This window comes from Amblyraja radiata, chromosome 10, assembly GCF_010909765.2.
Source record: "Amblyraja radiata isolate CabotCenter1 chromosome 10, sAmbRad1.1.pri, whole genome shotgun sequence".
NCBI classification, from domain to species: Eukaryota; Metazoa; Chordata; class Chondrichthyes; order Rajiformes; family Rajidae; genus Amblyraja; species Amblyraja radiata.
In genome coordinates, this window is record NC_045965.1 from 47,690,843 (window position 1) to 47,717,265 (window position 26,423).

General features: G+C 40.0%; 1 protein-coding gene across 1 annotated transcript; it reads right to left on the bottom strand.

The window, feature by feature from the left end:
• Nucleotides 1–5,801: 5,801 nt before the first annotated feature.
• plk3 (polo like kinase 3) lies at nt 5,802–21,889 on the bottom strand. The gene is made up of 15 exons (XM_033028745.1): nt 21,656–21,889; nt 18,754–18,861; nt 18,288–18,404; nt 17,878–18,007; nt 16,547–16,634; nt 16,081–16,176; nt 15,207–15,405; nt 14,646–14,772; nt 13,766–13,860; nt 12,716–12,818; nt 11,686–11,769; nt 9,945–10,113; nt 8,766–8,895; nt 8,395–8,511; nt 5,802–7,640 (listed from the first exon to the last, which is right to left on the bottom strand). Exons 1-15 carry the CDS (start codon nt 21,791–21,793, stop codon nt 7,443–7,445), a joined length of 1,899 nt encoding a protein of 632 aa, XP_032884636.1. The 5' UTR covers nt 21,794–21,889; the 3' UTR covers nt 5,802–7,442.
• Between the last annotated feature and the right edge of the window lie 4,534 nt (nt 21,890–26,423).

Sequence of the window (26,423 nt, forward strand, 5' to 3'; positions counted from 1 at the left end):
ACAAGTAGAAAGGACAATTTTAATTTAGAGCAATGTCAAATTGACAGCCCATTATTCCAGGAATCAGATTTGTTTTCCAGTTAAGGGAGCACAAGGAAAAAAAAAAGTCAAGTTGACTCATAACATTGGCAGCCATTTCACACCATCCCCCAAACCAAACTTCTATTAGTTCTGACATGTGAAGAGCTGGCATCAGAATAAATTAGTAGCTGATTGAATGGTGGGTGTATGGAACAAGCTGCCAGAGAAGATAGTTGAGGCAAAGACGATCCCAACATTTAAGCATTTAGGCAGGTACATGGATAGGACAGGTTTGGAGGTATATGGACCAAATGCTGGCAGGTGGGACTAGTGTAGCTGGGACATTGTTGGCAGGTGTGAGGAAGTTGGGCCGTAGCGCTTGTTCCCACACTATCATTCCAAGTCTCCCCCCCCCCCCCAGGACATTGAGGCTGTAAGTCTAAGATATTTAGGTTCCATGCCGGATTATGAAGGGTCTCAACCCAAAACGTCACCCATTCAATTTTTCCCAGAGATGCTGCCTGTCCCGCTGAGTTAATCCAGCTTTTTACTCTATCTTCGGTTTAAACCAGCACCTGCAGTTCCTTCTTACACATTAATATGAAGGAATCTGGTTAGATTTCCTCTTAAAGTCAGTGTTAGATAGCATGTTCAGGCATGACTTCAGTAATTGGCCAGCAATCTCAAAATATTTAATTCTCCAGGAAACAGCTCTGGGAGGTCATTTTAGTTATGTCTCTGCTATTACATTACATTGAGTCTTCATTTATCTTCTGTATAGCTTGAAACTAGTTATACATTCCTGCATCAGTGAACATGAACACATACTATACAACTTGTGTTGAGTGCCATTAATCCTCTAGTATACTGATACACAGAGGCAGCAGAATAACTTCTCATTTGGAACTTCTCCAAATGTGTAGATTCAGTAGAGATTGCCTGGCACTCTGCAGCAGAATTAAGATGGACACAAACATTATGGGGATTCATTACTGCATGCATGTTATCCAACTGAAGCTTTCTGAGAAAGACTGTCCGAAACATAGTTTATTAGGAAAAAACCACCCTGATTTATAGAAAGGTTTTCCTCTCAATTTGCATTGATGCCCAAATCAATACTGTGTTGACAAATACTACAAACTGAATGTGGGGGTGTCTTACATGAGACCCATGGGTAATATAAAAGAATCACAGATTGTGTGGCTGGCACAGCGGTAGAGACCCGGGTTCAATTCCGGCCTCGAGTGCTGTCTGTGCAGAGTTTGCACGCTCGCCTTGTGACCAGGTGAGTAGGCTGTGGGAAAGTAGGATAACATTGAACTAGTGTGAACGGATGATAAATGGTCAGCATGGACTCGGTGGGCCAAAGGGCCTGTTTCCATGCCGTTTCACTGGAAAACTAAAATTAAATGAATGGCACAGAAGGAAACATTTGGCCCATTACACCCATACCAGCCCAATATCCCACTTAGTCCTTAGTGTTGTACCATATGGATTTTCCAGTATTCAAGGATATAGATATATATATATTTTTTTTTTAATGTGGCTAGAATGTTTCCAATCTTTCAGGCAGTGAGTTCCAGATCCCCCAAATTAAGGTATTTTTCTCATTCCTCTAAACTTTATCCAAAATAACTTAAATAACCACACACTAATTTCTGACCTTTCTACCAAATGAAATGGATCTTTTCTGTTTACCCTTTTTAGTCATACTACAAGTAAACAGGCCCTTCAGCCCTCATCAATGCAAACTAAGATACCTTCCTAAACTAGTTCCATTTGACTGGATTACTCATCTCTCTGAACCTTTCCTAACCCTGTACCTATCTAAATGCATTTTTCAAACTTTGCAATTGTACCCAATTTCTACCACTTCCTCTGGCAGCTCATTCTATATACCCACCATAGAGTATGAAAACCTGTCTCTTCAGTGCCCTTTCAATCTTTCCCCTCTCCCCTTCAAACTATGTATCCACCTATAGACTCCATTACCCTGGGAAAACTGACCATCTACATTGCATATACTTTTACAAATCTCAATGAGGCCATCCCTCAGCTTTTATTACTCAAGAAAAAACAATCCCATTCTCTCGTTATAATTCAAGCCCTTCAGTGCTGTCAACATTGTTGTGAATTTTTTTTGCACCTTTTCTAGCCTGATAGACAATAGACAATAGGTGCAGGAGTAGGTCATTCGGCCTTTCGAGCCAGCACCGCCATTCAATGTGATCATTCTCTCAGCATATGACAATCCCGGGAATTAACCTTGTAAACCTACGCTGCACTCCCTCAATAGCAAGAATGTCCATCCTCAAATTAGGGGACCAAAACTGCACACAATACTCCAGGTGTGGTCTCGCTAGGGCTCTATACAACTGCAGAAGGACCTCTTTGCTCCTATATTCGATTCCTCTTGTTATAAAGGCCAACATTCCATTCGCTTCTTCACTGCTGTACCTGCATGCTTACTTTAATAGACTGATGTACTAGGACCTCCTGATCCCATTGTACTTCCCCTTTTCCCAACTTGACACCATTTAGATAGTAATCTGCCTTCCTGTTTTTGCTAGCAAAGTGGGTAACCTCACATTTATCCGCATTAAACTTAATCTTCCATGTATCTGCCCACTCCTCCAACCTGTCCAAGTCACCCTGCATTCTCATAGCATCCTCCTCACAGTTCACACTGCCACCCAGCTTTGTCATCTGCAAATTTGCTAATGTTACTTTGAATCCCTTCATCCAAATCATTGATGTATATTGTAAATAGTTGCATTCCCAGCACCCAGCACTGCCTGCCATTCTGAAAGGGACCCGTTAATCCCTACTCTTTGTTTCCTGTCTGCCAACTACTTCTCTATCCATGTCAGCACTCTACCCCCACTACCATGTACCCTAATTTTGCCCACTAATCTCCTATGTGGGACCTTTCTTTCTAAGTGTGGCCCCACCAATATCTTGTACAACTGAAATATGACAAGCCAACTTAAACTCAATACCCCTTCAAATATAGGCAAGTGTGCAGTACACTTTCATCCCATCTACCCGTGTTGCCATTTTGATTCCAATTGATTTGTTTGAGGATAGGTGCACTCTACAGATGCATTATGCTTTGCGCAATCATACTTTAATGATTGTCATTCTAAACAAGTCAAATTTTCTGATAGGAACCAAACTGAGCAGTTATCTTACATGTGGATTCTCAAACAAACAAAATAACAATCACTAGATTAACAAAAACATGATTAGGTTGAAGAGCCCCTCGTCATCCATTGCAGAATTTAAGGGGTCAAATGCAATGGTGCACCATTATTTTTGCTATCTGCAGTTTTAACTTCTACTGAAATCATTGTTCCAAATGTGGAGCAGCACCACCTTACTAATGCTCATCAGCTTTAGTGCTCTAATCCTGATATTCAAGTTGCCTTCCTTCCTGACTTTAGCACAGAGTCCTACATTTCTGTTTAACTTGCAAGTCAGCCAGGCAGAATGAGCACACAATGACATTAAGCCAGGCTCAATGATATCCAATTGAAAATGGTAGAGCCCTGGCACTTAAATATTACACCATTGCAAGGAGAGATAATAGGAATGCAAACAAAAGCAGAACGCGTTGCATTCAGCATGTTAGATAACATCTATGGAGAGCCCAGAAATAGACCATTTATCAAAACAGATATGATTGACCAACATTCTGGAAATATTCATGCAGAAATTACATCAGCATTAATTAACATGGTTTCTGAATTGATCCCAGTGGAAATTTACTTAATTGTGGAAGTTTGATATTGACAGTGCACAAAAGAAAAAATTAACACAATACAAGACTTTTTTTTTTTTTTTTTAAATGGCTTATGTAGATACATTATTCATAGTAAGAATAATTAAGCTTGAAATAACTTTGCAATTCACTCTAGATATTCACTGCAATGGGTAATTAAGGCATATAACGTAACACAAAACTAAGCTGCTATTCAGACCAAATTATACCAGTGTGGATAATAAACTGCCTGTGATAAAATCCTAAATGAAACAAATACAAGTATCTGGTGTGCAAATATAAAGTAATTAAATATTACCATAATGTCCAAAGGTTTGAAACATTGCTTTCTAAATAGTCACTAAACAAGTTTCCTATTTACATTATATCACAGGGGTTGGAACTTGATATCATTGCCAACTTCTAAATGGCACTGTGAATAAAGCTGCTGCCTCACTGCTCCGTGATCCATGTTCAAGTGTGGAGTTTGTACATTCTCCATGGCTGCATCGGTTTCACAGGTTTTGTGTCATGCCCCAAAATGATGCAGATTGGTAGATCAGTTAGCCAGCAGAAATTAATCCCAATGTGTAGAATCTGAAAGGGGCCAAGTTTTTAAATGGCACCTGCTCTGCCCTAGACTTCAAGAAATTGGGAGTGGTAAACACAGCACAGTACATGAAGCAAACCAGCCACCTCCGACCCCGCAAAAATAAAATGTATTGACATGTCAATGCCTCAGGAAACCAGCCAACATAAAGGACCACTCACCCCAGTTGTTCTCTCTTCTCCTGTTAGGCAGAAGATAATGGCTTGAATGTATATGCCACTAGGCTCAAGAACAGCTTGTTCCCTGCTGTTATGGGCCTGGTAAGGATGCTTTCCAAATCTCCTAAACTAACTCATGGTGACCCTGGCACTTCAATGGCACTTTGTCTAACTATTACAATTCTGCACCGTTTCTTTTGCACTACCTTGATGCACTTGCAAATTGCATTTGCCTAGATAGTTGCAATTGCATTTGCAAAAACACATTTTCACTATATCTTGGTCCGTGACATGAAACAAATACCAAATGCTCGACAAGGAAATACCTTTGTTCTCCCCCATCCCAATTGTGCAAAAAGATGCCAGTGGTTCAAATGGTATTTCAGTCACTTAATTCTAAGTGACTAAAAGACTGGACCTTGTACAAACTAAGACTTGCTATTGAGGGAGTTCAGCGTAGGTTCAAGGTTAATTCCCGGGATGGTGGGACTGTCATATGCTGAGAGAATGGAGCGGCTGGGCTTGTATATTCTGGAATTTAGAAGGATGAGAGGATATCTTATTGAAACATAAGATTAGGGGTTTGGACACGCTAGAGGCAGGAAACATGTTCCTGATGTTGAGGAGTCCAGAACCAGGGGCCACAGTTTAAGAATAATGGGCAAGTCATTTAGAACAGAGATGAGGAAACACTTTTTCACAGAGAGTTGGGAGTCTGTGGAATTCTCTGCTTCAGAGGGCAGTCGAGGCCAGTTCTCTGGATACTTTCAAGAGAGAGCTAGATAGGGCTCTTGAAGATAGCAGAATCAGGGGATATTGGGAGAAGGCAGGAACGGGGTACTGATTGTGGATGATCAGCCATGATCACAATGAATGGTGATGCTGACTTGAAGGGCCGAATGGCCTACTCCTGCACCTATTGTCCATTGGAAGCATCTGGAAAATTGTAAATTTAACAAACCAATTTGGTGCATTAAAAGGTTATTGGAGATTGTCAAACTGAAAGTTTCCCCTGAGAGTTAGAACTAGAGTTTTAGGATTTTCCCACTGCTAGTCCTAAGCCTTCAGTGCTTTAACCACTGAAGTGGCAGCAGACACATGGCTAGGTAGGGTGCAAAGGTAAATTCTTGCTCAGCCATTTTACCCACTGCAATCCATTACAAAATAAACTGTCCATTTACCTTTAGGCATGGGTCTTTCCCTCTCCCCCCCACACACACACACAATCTGCATCAAGCAAAGAGAACACTAGTGATTTACATGAAGCTTTATTTTGATAAAAAATATTGTACACTCAGAATTCCTCAGCATTCTGGTATCCTTAAAAATGGCAAAGAAATAAATAATAAATACAAAAATAAATTAGGCACACTGAATACTTGCATAAACATAAATAAGACCAAATTTATTAAATACTAAGGAATCTAGAGCCATCACACCTAAAGGTGCAGATAAATAGGAATCTCGATTTTGGATTAACACTTCAGTTGTACCAGTTGAAATGCAACTTTTCCCCACTAATATTCCCCTCTCAAACCAATGACTACAAAATGGCTTTCTTGATACTCAAGTTTCAGACTCAGCCAACCATCTACCAATTTGGAGCAAGACTTTGTCATGCCATTTGGGAAGAGCAAAATATTCTCCAGATCAACCCACATCAGAAGGCAGTCTTGTTTCCAACAAACATATGTTCAATCCCCAAGATCTGGCTTTAAATACAAGTTTAATGTCTGGTCCTCTATATTACAGTTTCTAGGGTAACAAAATAGTCTGTCCACAAATGCACTTATGTCCTTTGATTGACTCAGAATTCATAATACGCCAAGGCAGTTTAACATTTGGCAATAAAGGCCTGAATTGTTGCACAACTGAACATCTAGAACAAGATGTTAAACAACAAGCTGCAAATAATCCAATATTGCTCAAATGCTCCCAATGTAGAGAGATCACAGTGGAAAATTTGTTTCCAATCAATAGCAGGCAGTGGAAAAAGATGTTCCATCTCAGAACAACCACCATAAATACAGACCCAGCAATTGTAACATGTCAGAATTTCGATTTGGAACAAGCTAAAGTAATGTGTCAGTGAACTTTGCCTGTACTCCTTTAAACAGGGACCTAGGCAAAATTAGAGTTTGCATTGATTAGTTTATAACATGCCTAACGCCAAGTCTGAATTATAAGCAGCTAAACGCTTAGCTTATTTGAACGTGCAAACGTCAATCCTGGCAAAATCGGATATAATGACCAGCAACATTTGCTCAATTATAAATGCAAACTTACATCAGTTCTTGCATTACAAACAGTCTAAGTTCAAGATTTTTCTGACATCAACCTGGCAAGATTGGAAGTGCATTTATTAACCATCAAATTGGATCATCCTTTGGGCCTAGGCAAAAGCAGTCATTCTCAGGAACGACGAGGATGTTATAACTATTTGAACATGTGCATTTTCACGTGTCAAATTAGCCATCACGTCTAGTTTTCTGGACCAACTTAAGCCTCAATGCCAAAGTTTCAAATTTTTAGGGTGGTAACAATTTATCCTTATTAATATAAACTAAAGTCAAAAACATTTGTCATCCCAGAAACCGTCAAGTACCAAAGGAGAGGAGAAACAAACAAGTTTGATAACTGTTGTGTTCACATCCAGTTTGAATAGTGATACTCCTTAAAAAAAAATTTAAAAATAAAAATCATGAACAAAACTACCAAGAGCAAGATTTTAGGTTCTATACCATAGTCTCCCCCACCACCCAAAACAGCAGCAAATTTTAGCCAAACACTGGCTAATTTCATAGTGATGTTCAATCAGCTCAGTCTCTTGCACCCGGTTTAAAAACTCCATAGTAGAAGCTTGTGGCCCTCTCCTGAAGGTTTCAAATCACATTTAAATATCAGTCTTCTGTTGCTGTAGCAGTTTCAAAGTGTAGGCTAGACGATGGTGGAGCTCTTGTGAACATCCCAGTTCCATTATGGTGCTCAGTTTGTATGTGCAGGCAACACGGTCCTTGTTGATGTATGTAAGCAGGTAAGACTGATCAGCTTTGCAGAGAATGAGCTTCGTATGATCCTGATAAAAGTTCACCTGAGAAAGAGAAAGGAGAAAGTTTAGCACCTTTGTTTCAAGAGAAGGGGCGACAGTGCTCGAGTTGCTGCCCTACAGTGCCAGACACCCAGGATAGATCCTGATTATCTATGTACAGTTTGTATGTTCATCCTGTGATTGCATGGGGTTTTCACCGGGTGCTCTGGTTTCCTCCCACATCCAAAAGATGTGCAGATATGGAGGTTAATTGGCTTCTGTTGATTGCAAAATTGTCCCTACTGTATGTAGGATAGAAACATAGAAAATAGGTGCAGGAGTAGGCCATTCGGCCCTTCGAGCCTGCACCGCCATTCAATATGATCATGGCTGATCATCCAACTCAGTATCCTGTACCTGCCTTCTCTCCATATCCCCTGATCCCTTTAGCCACAAGGGCCACATCTAACTCCCTCTTAAATATAGCCAATGAACTGGCCTCAACTACCTTCTGTGGCAGAGAATTCCAGAGATTCACCACTCTCTGTGTGAAAAATGTTTTCCTCATCTCGGTCCTAAAAGATTTCCTCCTTATCCTTAAACTGTGACCCCTTGTTCTGGACTTCTGGATAGGGTTAGTATGTGGGGATTGCTGGTCTGTGCAGATATGGTGGGCCGAAGGCTTTCTTGCTCATAAAAGTCCATAATGAACAATGATCTACGATCGAGATACTAGAGTAGAACCATGCACAGGACTAGAAAGCAAAAGTGGGAAAAGTAACAGTATCTGGCAAGTAACAGTATTGACCACATTTACCTGTAAAGTGCCATTGTTGAACAACATCAATAAGGAATGATCAGTTTTCACCCACTGCAACAGGAACAAAGATGGATCTTGACAATCTTCAAGGAATGTCCTGGGCAAGTCACCTCCCTGCAACAGAGAAAAAAAAACTTTCAGAAATCTATTCTTAATGTTTCAAGTGCTCAACTATAATAATTCAAAAACTACTCGGGTTCAGGGATCAAGCAAGCTTTTTTTTTTTTTTTTTTTTTTTTTTTTTTTTAACACTATGGTTGGAGAAAATTTAAATTCACCCATTGCATCCAATGTTAACAGCTCTACAATTCTCAAAGTATTGAAGTGTGAAAAGCTAAGGGTGAAATGAAATTTGTTGCATGACTTACATCCATTAGATTGTCCTCCATATAGTTGGCAAAATAACTGACAATTATCATCTGTTTGGTCAGCCACTCTGGGATTGCAGTGGCAGGGAAGGAATAGTGTTGGTTGTTATTGAGGTAATAATACACATTTCTGTTGAAAGAATTGGATAGAAGTTTAGTCTGGGAACATACCCTGGTTTACATCACATGAATAAGAGATAAACACAACTGCGTAAAAACAATTTTTCTAGTCTAAGAAAATTGATGCCTTTGTTACTGTTTTAGAACAAAGTTGCATGCAGATCTAAACTCAACAGGGAGGGTCTGATGTCAGTATGTTTATAGCAAACATTGGTCATGTATTGGACATGTCTACCTTAATGCAGAAGTGCCCATTTTCAATCTCCTCTGGGAGAGGTGGCCAACTCAGATCTGATGACCTGGTTTTAAGCTTAACCTTGTGTAGCTCTCCCTGCAATTGCGTGGGATATTCAGCAATATTGATGATCCAGCAGTTTCAGAACTTTGTTAGTTTAGAGATACAATGCAGGAGCAGGCCATTCGGCCCACCAAGTCCGTGCCGACCAGCGATCCCTGCACACTAGCACTTTCCTACACACGAGACAATTTACAACCTTTGCCGAAGCCAATTAACTTATAAACCTGTATGTCCTTGGAGTGTGGGAGGAAACCAGAGCACCCAGGGAAAAAACCCACGTGGTCAAAGGGAGAATTTACAAACTCCGTACAGACAGCACCCATGATCAGGATCGAACCCAGATCTCTGGCACTATAATGCAGCAGAACTACCGCTACACCACTGTGGCATTGTACTTGTGAAATAACACTCAAATCTATGCCCATTGCAGTATATATTTATTTTAAGTGGTTTTATGTGGCGCCTTTGAGGAATGTAATCCCTGCACCAAACGCAAGATGTGGACAATGAATGAATCAGTTACCGGTCTATCAAGATTTCTCATTCACATGTTGCATTATTTGATTTAGTGTGTTAGTTGTTAAACAGGCTTTAGTAAATTAATTATTCTGTAGGCGAGGGACAGAGTAGTTAGGACGAAGGAATGCAAGAGGACAGGCTATAGAGAAACTGTAGAATGGAAGCAACTGTTCAAAGACTATAATCTCAGATTCACAAAAGTAGTCTATTTGGAAGATTCTCATTTGCTGAAAAAAACTCACCTTCTGTCAGCGGAGATACTCATATGGGTTCCATCATTGAACAGGACACCTATGCTGCGATTGGACAATTGATATCCAAAGCCGTATTTATTGGAGTAGTCAACCCATTTGGTGACCCACAAAAAAGGTTTGGACCGATGGAGGCCTTGTCCTATTGGGTTCTTTCTAGCTGTTTAAAAGAAACAGAACAATATTTACTCACTCTATTATACACAGATTAAAATATTTAGATTTTAGAGGTACAGTTTGGAAACGGGTCCTACGGCCCACCGAGTCTGTACTGACCAGCAATCACCCCGTACACCAGCACAATCCTACACTAGGCACAATTTACAGAAGTCAATTAACCTACAAACCAGCAAGTCTTAGGAGTGTGGGTGGAAATCAAGCAGCCGGAGAAAACCCACAATTACAGAGAGAACTTAAACTCCGTACAGACAGCACCCATAGTCAGGATCAAACATGTGTCCCTGGTGCTGGTGCTGCACTACCATCAGGGGCAGAATTTAAGTTATCTTTAAAGACACTGGGCACATTTCTGCTTCAGGTCATTGCCAGCACTGCCACGCATACAACAGCACCAGAGAGACTGATGCAACTCCAAAATTGCCATATGGAAATACGTAACTCGATTCAGTTTATATCCACAGGCTGTGCTGTTTTAGAACCTCCCAATGGCGTCTGGCAAAAATCAGTTTGAAAATTAAATGTTCATGAAATATTATGAAAACATTAAACGTATACATTAGTCTTGCTGCAAGGCATCTTTAAAATATTATGCTGTGTTCAAGGTTTAGAGATAACAATGACCAAATATTATGGATTTTTAAATTAAAGGATTAATATGTCTACTTCAAATCTTTAAGTGTTTTAAGTGGGTTTATAGCTGAGAATTTTTGTTTGGCTGCCGAGTCACTTTAACAAGATTGTTTAGTGCCATTTCAATGGGATATAATCAAGTTCATATAGAAGATAGACACAAAATGCTGGAGTAACTCAGCCAGACAGGCAGCATCTCTGGAGAGAAGGAATGGGTGACGTTTCAGGTAGAGACCATTCTTCAGACTCCCGTTTCGGGTCAAGACCCTCCTTCACACTGAAGGGTCTCGACCCAAAACCTCACCCATTCCTTCTCTCCAGAGATGCAACCTACCTCGCCGAGTTACACTAGCATCCTGCGTCTATCTTCAGTTTAAACCAGCATCTGCAGTTCCTTCCTACACAATGAAGTTCATATAATTGGACATGTTTCTAACCACATTCAGTGCACAGGAATTAAACCCCACAGATTTTAGATCGCTCAGCTTTGCACAATCCCTTTAACATCTCATCTGCAAGAAGGCACCATATGCCTGAAGAATCCCTTTTGTATTGTACAGTCAAATATGCCATATTACAGATGAGATATTCTAGGGTGGTTATAAAAATGATCCATTGGCTTTTGCAAGAATGAACCAGTTCTTCAACTAACATTCAATTCATTCAGGCTGAGAAAACAGCCTGGTTGATCACATCATTATTGTATATACATTATCCAGTACATTTATAAAAAATGAAAATTGTCAATTGCTTCAGACTCCACAAACATGACCAAGCTTTCTCATTCGGAGAACTAACAAGATCCATGGAAAACCGTGGAAGTTCAAAACAGGACTAAGATTCAAATATGAAGATTGATTTCTCACTCATGACCCTGCACCTCCACTTAAATTCAAAATCTAAATACCATAGAGACATGTACCTGATGGCATAGCTGTAAGACAACTTTTGAGAACACAGGTAGCAGCGTCTGTCATTTGCTGAGCTGCGGGTCCCTCGTCAGCAGCTGTAAAAATATAAAGTATGCAAATTTTGAGAATAGTGTTCAATTTACAATCCAGCTGGCAGCTCTGACCATCATTGGTATCACAGGACATTTGGCAAGAATCAGGCAGCTTTAAGGAATTAATTATTTTGACTGCTGCCATGGAAGAAAATCTCAGATTGTTAATGGTAGAATGATTAAGATGTGATCAAAATGAGGTTAAATAAAAGTTGCTAGGTTGAGATTCAAAGACAAGGATTTGAAATCAAGGGCAAGTAAAAAGAGATTATTGCATTGGGTGCCACAATACTATGAAAGGTCAGAACACAAGTGAAAATTGGGCACTTTGCAAGTTAAGATGGAGGCAAGAGTTTTTGCAGGACCCAGTGCAAGATAATTTTGTAACAATAACAATACAAGCTAGTAAAAAAATGTGGAAAATCTAATAATGACAACTCTACGGTAATCTAGAGAAACAGATGCAAGACTGGTCCCACTACCTGAAGAATAAGTGAATAATGTTGGAATAAAATATTCTCGTCAGACCCCGACATAGATGCAGAGAGGATGTGCTGGCCAGGGAAACTAGATGTAGGGGTTAAAGGCTCGGTATCAAGCAAACATATTAGATTAAAAAAAAAATTTAAACAAATTAGCGGTCAGGAATCTTCAGAATTCATCACGCAGGCAACTAAAGTAGCTCCATCACCATGTTGAAGATGGATTGACATTTGGATGTTAAGGGCATCAAAGAATATGGTGTTAGCACAGGAAAATGGTGCCAAGAGAATATATTTTTCTTATCTTACAACCAGTACAATAGGCAAAGTGTTAAAGAGGCCTACATCTGCTTTAATATTCTAATGCAGCACAAGACTTTGTCCCAGCTATACAGTTTCAGATTATGTTCCAATTCAAAGTCAATGACATTTGTGTTTAAAATATCCATAGAAGTGATCCAACTCACAATTGGCACTGGATCCTTTACATGGCTCGTTAACGGTTTTTGATTGCGTAGCAATTTTCTCCTTCCGAAGAGAGTTTGTCATGTGTCCAGAAGGAAGTGTAAGCTAAAGAGAATAGATGGATAAAAATATTAGGGTACATCAGAAGGAAAAAAGATTATGGCAAAAGGAAATTAGTTCTTGATGTACTGCTGTGCTTCATTGCCATGTTTAAATGTAATTAGTGGGATAAAAGCTAGATCTGAAAAATGAACACAGCAATACCTACAAAGCTACAGTTTCCCTAGACTTACATATAGATTAGATACTGTTCAAAGCACAAACTGTTTGCAATACAATGATTAGCAAAAGTAGGTTACGTGCACATCCTGGAAACCAAGAAACAAACATTTCACCTCTCACTTTGCATGCACTTGTTGTTCACCGCTCATTCTGACTCTAGTAGAACAGAATGGTCAGTATTAATATGTACAGGGCCACTTTTGCAACAGCCCATTTGATATTTTGTCTTTAACTCTTCAATCCTTATAATAGAAATATTGATGGCCTGCATTATGTCATGCAAGTACAACAATCTTCCATTTCACATCTTCAAATTGAAAACATGTCAATGAACGTGTCAAGTTTGGGGGTGGAGGGATTCAAATGAGTGCAAGGCACTCAATTTGAGGCATGGGAGAGTTTATGTTAATTCAATCCATTATGTTTTACTATTTTATTCCAAGGTAATTAAGGAGACCAGCTACTGTAACCACTAACAATTACAAAAACGAGTATATTTGCTCAAGGGAGGAAAGGAAATTAAGTTTCCATAGTGTAAGGATTGTGGGCCTGTATTCAGTGCAGAAAGAGCATGCAATTATTAAAACTTAACACCACTTGAAACACTCAGCAGGCAGCACCCAAGGAGAAAACAGCGTTTTCATGTCAATGGTCTTTCAGCGTTTATGAAGTGGGCTATGGACACTGACTGGGTTAAAGGAGGATAGGAAAAACAATGGAAAACATTCATACAAGATGAGAAAGTGGAGTATTCTCAATGTTATAGCTACCTCAGATAATTTTTCAGTCTTGTAGCTTGTCTGCCTATGGATGGAGGCCTTCATAAAATCAGCAGCAAGTTTAGAGATCTCATCCTTCTCCATACCTGTAGTCAAAAGAAATGGAACATTTAGAGAACAGCTACACCAGCAGATCTTAAGAGCAAGAGCAAAACTGCAGGAGATTAGTTGTCTGATAATGCCTCCGCAAAACCATTTTTACTTTGCTTTCAGGAAGAGGTCACACTATTTTTAGATCTTCTAGATGGAAAAACGTTTGCTGGCTTACTAATTTGTATGCAACTCACATCAAATCTGATAAGGGATCAGAGCGGCCAAGGATTGAAGGTCACATTCAGCATGTACATTTTTCAATTGTTTTAGAAGTGACAGTAATTCTAACTCCCAGGTTAAGCATCAGCATTTGGCAAATAAATTCAATGAACCTGGAATAGCATTCAAATACATGTAAAGAAAAGTAATAAAAAGCTTTCTGCTCGATGGAGAACTGCATTACCATCAAAATGCATATCAAGTCCCATCTCCCGATTCCTATACTGTTCAGATTTCCATTGATCTTGGCCTCAAATATATTGGCTAGCTGAGCATCCATAGCCCTCTGGGGAGGTAGGAAAATTAAGTCGGTGCTCTACATTCAGACCACTGCATCAATGCCCTAGATGCCTAGGCTACAGCCCCCATTTCCACCCTTTTTCTGGAATTAAGCCTCTCAACCTAACACAATGCTGAAAGTGGTTTGCGATCAACTTATATTCTTAAAACAACTGAAAGCTCCGATGGCAATAGGGGAGTGATCCAGTATAAAGAAAGTTCTACACAACAGACTTGAAGGTTACTTGGACATCGGGTACATTAAAGATAAGTAACTAACCGATTGCTTTCTTTTTCCCAAAGAACGCTTCTGTAAACTTTTGGAAGAAGTTTTTTGTTGGAGTTGGGCCGTTGAGCTCAGGTGGCGTTGTACAGCTGCTTGGGTGAAGCACATCAGGTGTAAAACCCTGAAAAGCAGAGGCACATTATTTACTCATGCAGAAATAAATCATCTTAAGCAGATTAGAATGGATACCCTATCTGATTCAAAAAGATACGTCTATACACTTTACTGGTAAAAGATGTATTATTTTTGTAAAATACTTAAACAAATATCTATTTGGCAAAAGACCAACTGTCTTTAAAAAAAAAAAAACACTACACAGAAGCAGACATTGTGGCTTGTGGAGTTAAAGTTTGATTGTTACTTCAAATGACAGTGGGTACTCCCATGACAAGTTAGACAACCATTGAAATATTCCACAGATTCACTTTCAAATGCTTCATTAGGTTTAAAATTATTCAATTTAATATTTTTAATCAATTCTTGTTCCTACCAGCAACACCAAAAGCATTCCAAATCTCACTTCACACAGCCATGCTAAACCAGGTGCATTCTTACTTTTGCAAAAAAGTCATGATTCAAAATTGCGTCTAGTGTGGGCCGCTGTTCTGGACTCTTCTTCAAGATGCTACCAATAAGGTCCTTTGCAGCAACAGAGAAGGTCGAAGGCATGGAGTACTCAGCTGCTCGGATACATCTGTAAGTGTCTTTCAGGTCAGCAGTCTCAAAAGGTGGCCGGCCAAACAACATTGTGTACCTGAAATAGACAACATTATCCTTGACAATCTCATAGAGAACAAAATCTTTTAAGTACTTGCAAAATTATATCATACCCTCTATATGCAGGCATGTTTTGTACATACAAGTAGGCCTGGTTTTGGCTCAGCCCATCATTAACCAAGTGCTGAACATTTAAACAGCAACCCAACTGTTCAATGGTGCAAGACATGTAACAATGTGATGCAAACTGCAATTTTTGACAAGTTCCTTCAAAAAGCAAATGTAACAGTTACATATGTCTCCCTTTCCCCCCTTCTCTCTTCCCCCCCCCCCCCGCAAAAAAAACCCCACTGGTTTGCAAAGTTAATTTCTCTTCAAGGACAAATTGGCAAAAGGCAGCAACATTAGCGTGTTCCTTTAATATGAACCATTGCACAGACTCGGAAATGCACCTATGCAAATTCAGATAAGTTATTCCACAAGTGACGTTATTATGACCAGAAAGATTTGGCTTGCTGAACCTTCAGTGGCACGTTGACATTTTAACTGAACGACAATGCAAGCAGCAAAATTATTGCAGAGGAAGTAGTGGTTTGAGTGTTGATGCAAATAAACATGCTGACTCTGAAAACTGATCAAAATCTTCATTAAAAAGTCAGCTTTACAATGGTTTGTCACTTATCCCATGGATATCAGTGCATTAAGAACTTACATTACGCAGCCTAAGGACCAGATGTCAGCCTCGGGTCCGTGACCTTGTTTATTTAGTACCTCTGGTGCCAAGTAGTTTGGAGTACCACAGATGGTCCTAAAAAGAAAATTAAAATCAGCTCAAAGGAATTCCTAATAAATTCAAACTCTGGTCTTAAAAAGTCAGGAATTCTCAGTAGCTAAACCTCCCTATACTATTGAACAGTTCTTGGTCTGAAAGCAGCCATGGTCAGAACTGTGTTCCATTAAATCCAAATTCATTACAACAAATTTTGACAATTAAGAAATTTCAATTCCCCCATCCTATTTTCCCTTTTACAATCTGTAGAATAGCACAATAGCAGATCAATAAGTTACCCAAGAACTACTTTGAGAGATCACTAAAGACAGTATACAAAAGCAAACTTTCTTCTATCAGTTTGCCCGAATTCAGTTCCATCCCCAATATGTGTGCATAACAATCATACCTTTTCCTCTGATCAACAGGTAGCAGCTTAGTTGCCAGGCCAAAGTCACCAACTTTTACTTCCATGTTACCATTTACAAAAAAGTTGCCTGTTGAAGGAAAAATGTGAAAATGACTCAAAGGTTTCATTTCATTGCATTGAAGACAAAATACAAGATCTTCTGGCCAAAGACAAGAGTTTCCCCATAGAGAATGGGAATGATGCCATTTTAGAAAGCTCTTTAGACGTCCCACTCCCCAGTTTCAAACTTTGTACCCCATGGGTTATGCTTAATGGAATGAGACTCTACTGTCCAGAGCCCGACTTCTACCAATATCGTTTCTGGACCTTTACCATGACAGTCAGGGAGAGGATATCATTTTCATAGATTACTCTATAAAGTGCAAAATGCAGACATTTCAACTGGATTTTTGAATCCAATCAAATGCATAAATATTATCATTGTGACAATTATCTTGTTAATACTCCTTGGTTTCGGTCCCTATAGAAAATAGATCCCTTCACATTCATCCTGTCAAAGATCTAAATTTGTACTTAATCTCCAATCCATAAACTCCACTCCTAAAAACCTAGACATTTTCAACCTTTAAACTCTGCCAGCCATCTTTTCCCCAATCAAATCCAGTGTGTGTAATGCAGAACCAGAAGCCACTTGCAGCAACATTGATCTGCTAAGTTACTCCAGCACTGTCATTTTTGTAAACCAGCATCTGCAGTTCCTTGCAGCTACAGAAATACACTCTGCATAAGCACTCAGAATGTAATTGAGAACCAAGGATCTTCATTGATAAGTGCCCCACGTCCTAAACAAGCCAATAACCGTAGCACAATTTAAAGTTGCTGCATTGGCCTCTCCTCAGTGGAAGTCATCCTCGGCCCAAGCCACGAAAATAGTCCATGCAAATAGAGCAACTGGAGCTTTAGAGCAAGCAGCTGCAAGTTACACCAACTCAATGTTGAAGTCAACCCCTCATCCTCAGAATGACTTCAGTTCCTCTCAAATGATCAAGCAGAATCTGGTCCATAGATTTAGTCACATTGCACTGCTTCAAACAGCTTAGTCAGGTACAAGCTGGCATGCTACTGCACTTGAAGTGTGCTCAAGTAGAGAATTGAACCCTAACCACACACTCTCCCCAATATTCAGAAATGAACACTCCCACCGTCAATCATTCTATTTTTTCTCTCCCTAATCAGGAAGAGGAAATTGCAGCGTTTTATCTTTATAATCTAACACAAGACAAAACAAGCCAACAGCAAATGCAGGAACTTGCAGTGACACAAGCTCATCCACACTCCTATGCATTAACATCTTCAAAGATGATACTAACCTAGTTTGAGGTCTCTGTGAAGAATATCCCGAACATGGAGATATCGGAGACCCAGTATAATCTGTCTGAGGTAATAGCGGACTTCAGGCTCCGTTAACGTTTTTCTTGCTTTCAAGATGTGAGCTAATGACTGAATAACACAAAAGCAAGTTGAGCAACAGTTGCAACTTTACAGGGACTTCATATTTTCAGACATGCAAGAGACGTAAACTTAAAGCAAATGGTTGTTACGTTTGTTCTTAACATCCTGTCCTTTGGGCTGCTAAATAAATCAACTTTAATACATGGCATTCAACAAAAAGATTTCAAAATGCAAGCAATTCTAATCACACATAGATCTACCCTCAAAGTAGAGTACTAGACAACAATCATCTAACCTTGCTTAATGATTGGCTGAAAATTAAACTCACCTTATGACTGCAGTGTTCTAGAAAGATATAAATATTTTCATCATCTTCAAAACTATGGTAGAATTTCACTATGTATTTATGGGATAGGGATTTGTGGAATTCAATTTCTTTTTCAATCTGAAAAATAAGGAAGGTTCCAGTAAACCAAGGCAAAGCCAATATACAAACCAAAAACACCCTACACAACCCCATTTCCTTTGGACCCATAGATAAATCATGTTACACTACCAAGATAGTGGTTTATTAGTTTGAAATACAGAAGCTTCATGGAGAAAGCTGCTGGCTGCACCATGACAAGCAGATGGACGACCATCTTAGAATGGTTATTTAGATACTGCACAGAACATTAGCCGACCAGCCAGTATTTCTTAGCTGCCAGAATGTGCAAATTTACTCTTTAAAGATAACCACAGATGTATGGCAGAGGCGGCATTAAAATAGGGAATTGACTGAATTTAGTTCTTACCTTATCTTTTTGATGAGGCTTTGATACTCTGGAATGTGGAATAACTTTAACTGCATATATTTTGTTACTGGCGAGATCAGTCATTTCATAACATCTTGCAAATCCACCCTAAAGAAAATTTGATACAAAATTATAATACTTGCAACCACCTTTTCACAACTATTTTATAACTTTAATGAAATCAAATAACCCATGTATATTTGCAAAGATGCATCTACATATTAAGCTGCCATAACAATTGCTCTAGGCTATCCGCCTCAAGTTAACAATGTCTATTCAATCTTCATACAATGCATTGCTTCATTTCCAATTAGACCACTTAAGATAATCGTTAAGCAACAGGGGGAAAAAACAAAAAGTCTTGCAGGTGTGGAAAACCCAAAATAAAGTGCTGGTAATACTCAGTTTTGATGAACAGCTTTTAACTGAAACATTTACTGTTTTTCTCATATGGTCTGACCCACAAAGTATTTCCAGCAGAGTTTTTTTAATAAGATGGATTTTTTTTAATTGAATTTGAAAGCTGCAGACTACTAAAGTTTAAAATAATATTTCTAAGTCAATTAACATGTCAGATTTGAAAGAGACTGAAATGTTATTCACCCCAGTTTACGCAGGAATCTTCCCACATGTCTCTTAAGCTATTGAGTGCAAGAATGCTCACTTAGATTTGCTTCAAATCAATATGGGAGTCAGTGTTGAAACATTGATGCCAGAAATCATATTTAAAATTACTTTACCAAACAGGTTCAACAACAACACCCAACTGCTTAATATTTGCACAAGCGTCTAACACAAACAAAGAGATAGCTGGTGCTTTGTGTAGACCAAACATTGTATTCTAATTGTGTAAGAATGAACTGCAGATGCTGGTTTAAACCGAAGGTAGACACAAAATGCTGGAGTAACTCAGCGGGACAGGCAGCATCTCTGGAGAGAAGGAATGGGTGACATTTCGGGTCGAGAGCCTTCTTCAGACACTAACGAGCAGCTTGCGTGCAGACATATATCGTCCTTCAGGACAAGTGCCATTTGCCTGGTGGCGAGGTTTTCCCATCGTGACAATTGAACATATGTGGGGGGGGGGAGACACAGAATGGAACACGTGCATGCATGCAGCCCAGTGATGGGGGAATCCATCAAAGTTACAGGGCAGACCACACGCCAACCAACTCCATCAAAAAGAAGACAGCCGAGTTTTCAAATGTAAAGTGAGTTAAGAAGATTTCACAAGCAGAATAGCGGTTCTCGTGGTTGCCCCGGAATATTGCAACACCGTCAGTACTTTGATCGGTGTTCCGATGACACACGAGTTCATGCAGCGGAAAAAATAAACTAGTTTCCGGATATTTTGGGACGTGTTATTTATATACTACATTTCATATTGTGCAATGCTGGATCATGATCAAACAACTATCTCCCCATTCGAGATATTTAAAAAAAGGAAATTCGTGGTTTCTTCAAACTCTGCAATTAACAGCTCGCCTATAGAATCCTGGGCATGACAATACTTCAGAGAAGTTCCCAGACCTCATCTACTGCATACAAGGGCGTTATATCAGTGAAGTTAGGAATAGGCAAGTTCATCCGTTACACCAAGAAATATGTAATTGTTCCCTTTCATATTCGGTGCATGATAAATAAACTATTGAATTATTTACAATACAAAGAGTATATAGTTAAATAATTGGTCAGCCCCATTATACTGGTCAAATTGCGAGTGATTAGGAGTGCAGCATTAGGTTGCTCTATTCCCATACTCAAGGTCTGATTGAGGGAGCATGCAGATTCGGCACACGTGGCAACGCCAATTCACTGATGCAACTCCGCCTCAATTGTAGGTATTTCGTGCCAATTTTTATTTTTTTTGTCTTTAAAACGCGCCCGGAATCCGAACGATGTTCGATTTGAGATGATTCTCAACACTGAAAAATCAGGGCTGGTGACTCTGCACCAAGATCATTAATGTGGTAGCAGTTGAGGTTATAGGCGACAATGATTCTACCTTCAACGGCGGAGACGAGAGGCGGTCTGTATCAAAGATACTCTCTCTCAGCTCCTACATTGGAGACCTCCGGCGGGGAAAAGATGCCCTTTCACTGGGAAATCGCCCCGCCCCCTCAATCCACTCCGATCTCAAGACTATTCCTTCTCCATTATTAAAAAGGGCATATCAGACAAAGCTCCCGACAATTAATTGTTAAACACCAGATTTGACTAGTTGTCACATATTCGTCAAATGTCGGTTAAAAAGGATTCCATATGTATCCTGCAACATTAGTACCATTCGTAGAAAATCCCACTGACCCCGGGCGGTTCCACAATTGAATGGCTTCCTATAGTCACCCGCTCTGGTGAGGTTACCATGATAGAAATGGAAAAACCGTCTTAAATCACTCGAGCCCGTTTTAGATACGCAGACTGTGAATGACTATTGTACAGTCAGAGCTTGCGAGTGTTAACGCTTAGACACAAAGCTGGAGCAACTCAGCGGGTCAGACAGCATCTCTGGAGAAAAGGAATAGGTGACATTTCGGGTCGAGACCCTTCTTCAGACTCAATGTTTTACAGAAATAAAAGCTTGCATTTACTTTCAACACAATAGCATCAGATTCTTCTTTAAATGTTAAGACTTGTCTTTTAAAAAACCCCATTAAAAGACCTTCAAAGTCGTTTCTTAATTCAATTCAGTTCAACAAGCAGTTATCATTTCATCCTTAACCCAGGCAAGGTTTAGCAAATCTTAAAACCTCAGAAAAGGCGAGGCCGCATTTAAATAGAACGCAACCCTTAACATTCTCAATCCTTCTGTTGGATTAGACACTAAATCCTCCACTGCAGCAGCCCAGCCTACATTTTCCTCAAGCAAGCTGCTATTTTTTAAAAATATAGCTAGCTGTACCTTTCCAAGAAGCCGCCCTCGACAATAACATTTGCCGTTCTTTGGCGCCGTGACCGTCCGGCACAACTCTGTCTTGTCCCGGCCGGCTTTAGGACGCAGACAGCCATCGTCTGGCGATTTCTGGACTTCCGAACTCATCGTCTCAGTGTCTGTGTAATAGAATAAATCCTCTCGGTGTCTGTGCAATAGGATTAAATCCACTCAGCGCTGCCTAGTGTCGGATTGGAGACACGTGGCTGGGGAATCCCTCCTGCGCTCTTATAGCGCTCGGCTTCGCTCCCCTGACGTCACAGAGGGATGCCCCACCCGTGGGCGGGGCTGGAATGTTTCACCGCGATCCCATTGGCCGCGTCTCCGTTCCCTCCCCTATCATTGGCTGAAGTGCTGGATCTATTTGCATGTTGAGCGCGCCTTTGCGTCGTCTCCCGGATTGCTATTGGCGGCGAAATATCACCAAGCAAACATTCGCCTGCAAGTGAAATGGAAGAAATTGAACTTTCCGCATGCAATCCTGTCCAGGTCAAGGAAGGGTGATTTTGTTTTGTTTTTCACCATTCTTAGGTATTAACCCCCCACCACCACCATCCCCGACTAACAGTCGTGCACATCAACAGCACTGAAAATGTTAATGCCCTAAATTCATCTTGACGGTTCATTCCTGTAACAAATCAGGAAACCTTAGATATGTCTGAAGAAGGGTCTCGACCCGAAACGTCACCCATTCCTTCGCTCCAGAGATGCTGCCTGCCCGCTGAGTCACGGTAGCATTTTGTGTCTATCTTCAGTGTAAACCAGCATCTGCAGTTCTTTACGACACATCAGGAAACCTTAACTGTGTGACTTTAAAAAGTTATTCGTCGACTCTTTCTCTCCCTCCCCCCATTACTAATAGATGGCCCCATTTCACTGTCAACTAGCATCTGCAGTTCTTTGTATCCCCATTTCATTGTGTTTTGGTGAGCCTGTTTTGGAAATAGCAAATTATCCCAGAAGCCGTTTTCATGGAAATATGCATTGATTGCAACTGACGTCTTCATGAGGCAGTTATCAGGTCAATCAGCCCCTGCTGTTTATCTCCTGTTAGATTTGCCTGAGGTTGGCCACTCCATGCCGAAATGCCAGAGATCAGTGTGGAAACAGGCCTATCGACCCAACTTGCCCACATCGACCAACATGTCCCATCCACAGTAGTCCCACATTTCTGCATTTGGCCCATATCCCTCTAAACCTATCCTATCCATGTACAAGTCTAAATGTTTCTTAAATGTTGCCATTGTACTTTCCTCAACTACCTCCTCTGGCAGCTCATTCCATACACCCACCACCATTTGTGTAAAAAAGTTACCACTCAGGTTCCTATTAAATCTTTCCCCTCTCACCTCAAACCTATGTCCTTTGATTCTTGAGTCTCCTACTCTACGCGAGACTCTGTGTGTTTACCTGATCTATTCCTATTAGGATATTGTACACCAAAATGTCATGCTATAATTTTGACAATGCTTCAGACCTCACCCTTTGGTTATCTTTCAATCTGAATCGAGCATGCATACAACATTAAATAAGCCATCCGGTATACATCAGTTTACCGCAGTTCGTAGCACTTTGATCTAGGAGTTAGATAATGTTAGGCTCCTGTCCACTGTATCATATAAATGACAAATCAGCCAGGGACAAGACAATATTCTAATCCCATGTTGCCCATCAGAAGGAACAGTGAGAAGTGTCAGATGGACAGGGAATGCAAGGTACTTTTTGAATAAATTCTCATATTCATGAGCTATGGGAGCAGAATTAGGCCATTCGGCCCGTCAAGTCTACTTTGCATTTCAATCATGGCTGATTTATCTTTCCCTCAACCCCATTCTCCTGCCTTCTTCCCATAACCCCTGACACCCTTATTAATGAAGTATCTATCGATCTCCGGTGCTATGCCAACTAAAATTCCACCCTTACCTAATGAAACAAAAAGTTGGACAATTGTCATTCACCCTTTACACCACCAGTGTATATGCAAAGTAGTCTAATGTGTTTTTTTAAACATAGTTATGCAGTTACGATTTCTGTAGTATTATGTTATGTAATATTATGTTATGTAGTATGTCGTTACGAGCTAGGAACAAGGCAAAATGCTATTTCTTTGGTTGACAACTGATCTCCTCAAATGTACATCTTTTCCAGTTTTGTTGCCGCCTTCCTATCCCTTCCTGAGAAACTCACATTTAGTCCAGTTTATATATTTAAATCTGGAAATGATGACATGGCTGGCAAGGAGACTATTTGTTGCTTATTTCTGATTGTTCTTGAACTAAATGGTTGCTTGGTCATTTCAAGGGCAGTTAATAGTCAATAACATCACCATATTGCTTCAATTCTAATAGAATGCTTCAGGATTCTATCATTAAATATATCTGACATTCAAAGCAATAGCCAAACCATTTCAGGCATGCATTTGGTTATTGTACTGAATCAGATGCTCACTATCCTCCTGGTGAACAGATCAATGCAAGTTGTCTAGTGCTGCAGAGCCCTCTATTGGTTGTTATTTTACTCCCTTGGGGAAACCTAATCACAAAGTTAGCATTTTGCTTTTCAAGCACTTTGCCAGTGGCAAATAATAAAACAAATTAAAACAAAGCAATATATATATATGTTAAAAAGTTAGAGCTCAAATGATTATAAAAACAGGTGTCTCTTACACATTATAGAATTTAGTTTAGTGATACAGCGTGGAAACAGGCCCTTCGAACCACCGTGTCCACGCCGACCATCGATCACCCGTACAATAGTTCACAAAGCCAATTAACCTACAACCTGCACATCTTTGGAATGTGAGAGGAATGTGATTTCTTACATGGATATAATTCAAGTTATTGTAGTAAAAGTATTGAGTGAAGGATATTTTTTCTGAAGGAAAATGACTGGAAATGTTAAAGGACATTACAAACATCTAGCTTCCAATAATGAGGTTAACTTGAGATGGACAGGGATCCTTGCCATGCTGCAGATGAGAATTCCTTAATAACACACTGGACAATCTGTGGCACGACCAACATGACAAAGACAATGCCTGTCTTGAACTGACCTGCACTGTATTTGCCGGTCTCAGGTAGAGCAACAGAAATAACAATACACTCTCATTCTGTCTCCACAGACGCACTTGGTGAATGCAGTGTGTCGTTCCCATTCACGATGAAAATGCAACAGCATTTTTGTTTCCCACAATGGGAGTCTCGAAGGACAGAGATTGAAACAACTGACCAAAAGATTCTGACAGGATGAGTGCGTTCTTACACTGGCAAGTTGAAATTGAATGAAAGTGATAGAATGTACATTGTGGCTTCCTGTGAAATGATCCAATGGGTGTTAAAATATTCAGAGCAAATGATTTCAAGCCAACCCACTCCAGACCAGGGAAACACAAAATCAACCTTGTAAATCAGTCAAGGTGATGGGGAATGTGTTGCCTCCTTGTAACCACTACTATTTCAAAGATGAGTATTATTTCCAAGAGCAGTATTAAAGAAATAGTTCACTGGAGGAACAGCACTTCATATTCCGCTTGGGTAGCTTACAACCCAAATATACGAACACTGAATTCTCCAATTTTAGGTAACCTCTAACAACAACCCCCTCCTCCTCTCCTTTCTCCTCCACACCCCTTTCCCCCCTCCCCTCCCCCTGTATCCCACCTGGACTCACACCAATTTCTCCCCTCCCCTTCCTTTCTCTGACTTCACAATGCACAATTCTTCAATTCTTTTGTCTCCTATCTTCTGCCTTTTCATCTTTGTCCTTTGTCCAACCATCTGCCTATCAAACTCCCTCCCCCCCACTCGCCTGTTCACCTTTTCACCTGCAATGCTTTGCCCTGCCTCTCCTCTCTTTATAGCATTCTTTCTCCACCCCTCCCCTTCACAAAATCAGTCTGAAGAAGGGTCCCGATCCAAAACATCATCTATCCCTGTTCACCATGGATGCGGCCTGACCTGTGGAATTACACCAGCACTTTGTGTCCTTTCTTTTTAAAAAATAGTTTTCCTGCTTGTTGGCATTTCATCGGGACAGAGGAAGCCATTCAGTTGATTGGGCCCATACCAGTTCTTTGAAGAAGCTATCCACAATGTTGCACCCATTTCCCCTTATCTCATGTCTGCCTTCTTTTTCAAGTAGACAGCTTAAATGTGTTGAAGATTACTCCCTATGAGGCCGCATATTCCAGACCCTAAAAGCATTCCCAAACTTATGGGATCTTGCCATGCAGAAATTAGGGAGTGCATTTCTTATATGGATGCCATGGGCTATACTAGGTAGAATCTCATAAGCTGGAAAGTATTTAAGAGAAGTTAATTCATAAAGAGAAGTTTTGCTTCTTTGTATAAAAACATTAAAATGCAATCGTAGAATGACAAAATACAACAATATATATAAAATGACATGATCATGTAAGATATTTTATATCTCTGTCTAATTAATATGTTTCTTTTCTCTGGTTATTTGGGGTCACCTGTTACTACTCTCTAGTGATGAATATATTGTTCCAGCTGTTGGCTTTCGACAGTAATTAAATGACATCTGCTGGTTGCAGACAAAAACAAACCCGCAGATTTAATTGGTTTCAAACTCTCATTAAATAATGTCAAACAGAATTTTAAACCTTGAATTGTGGAAACTGAGGGAGTAGGGTGGCATGGATTTCCAAGAAAATATATCAAACACGATTCTTGCTTAAATCTTTTCTTTAATGTTTGACCACATTACCTATGGTGGT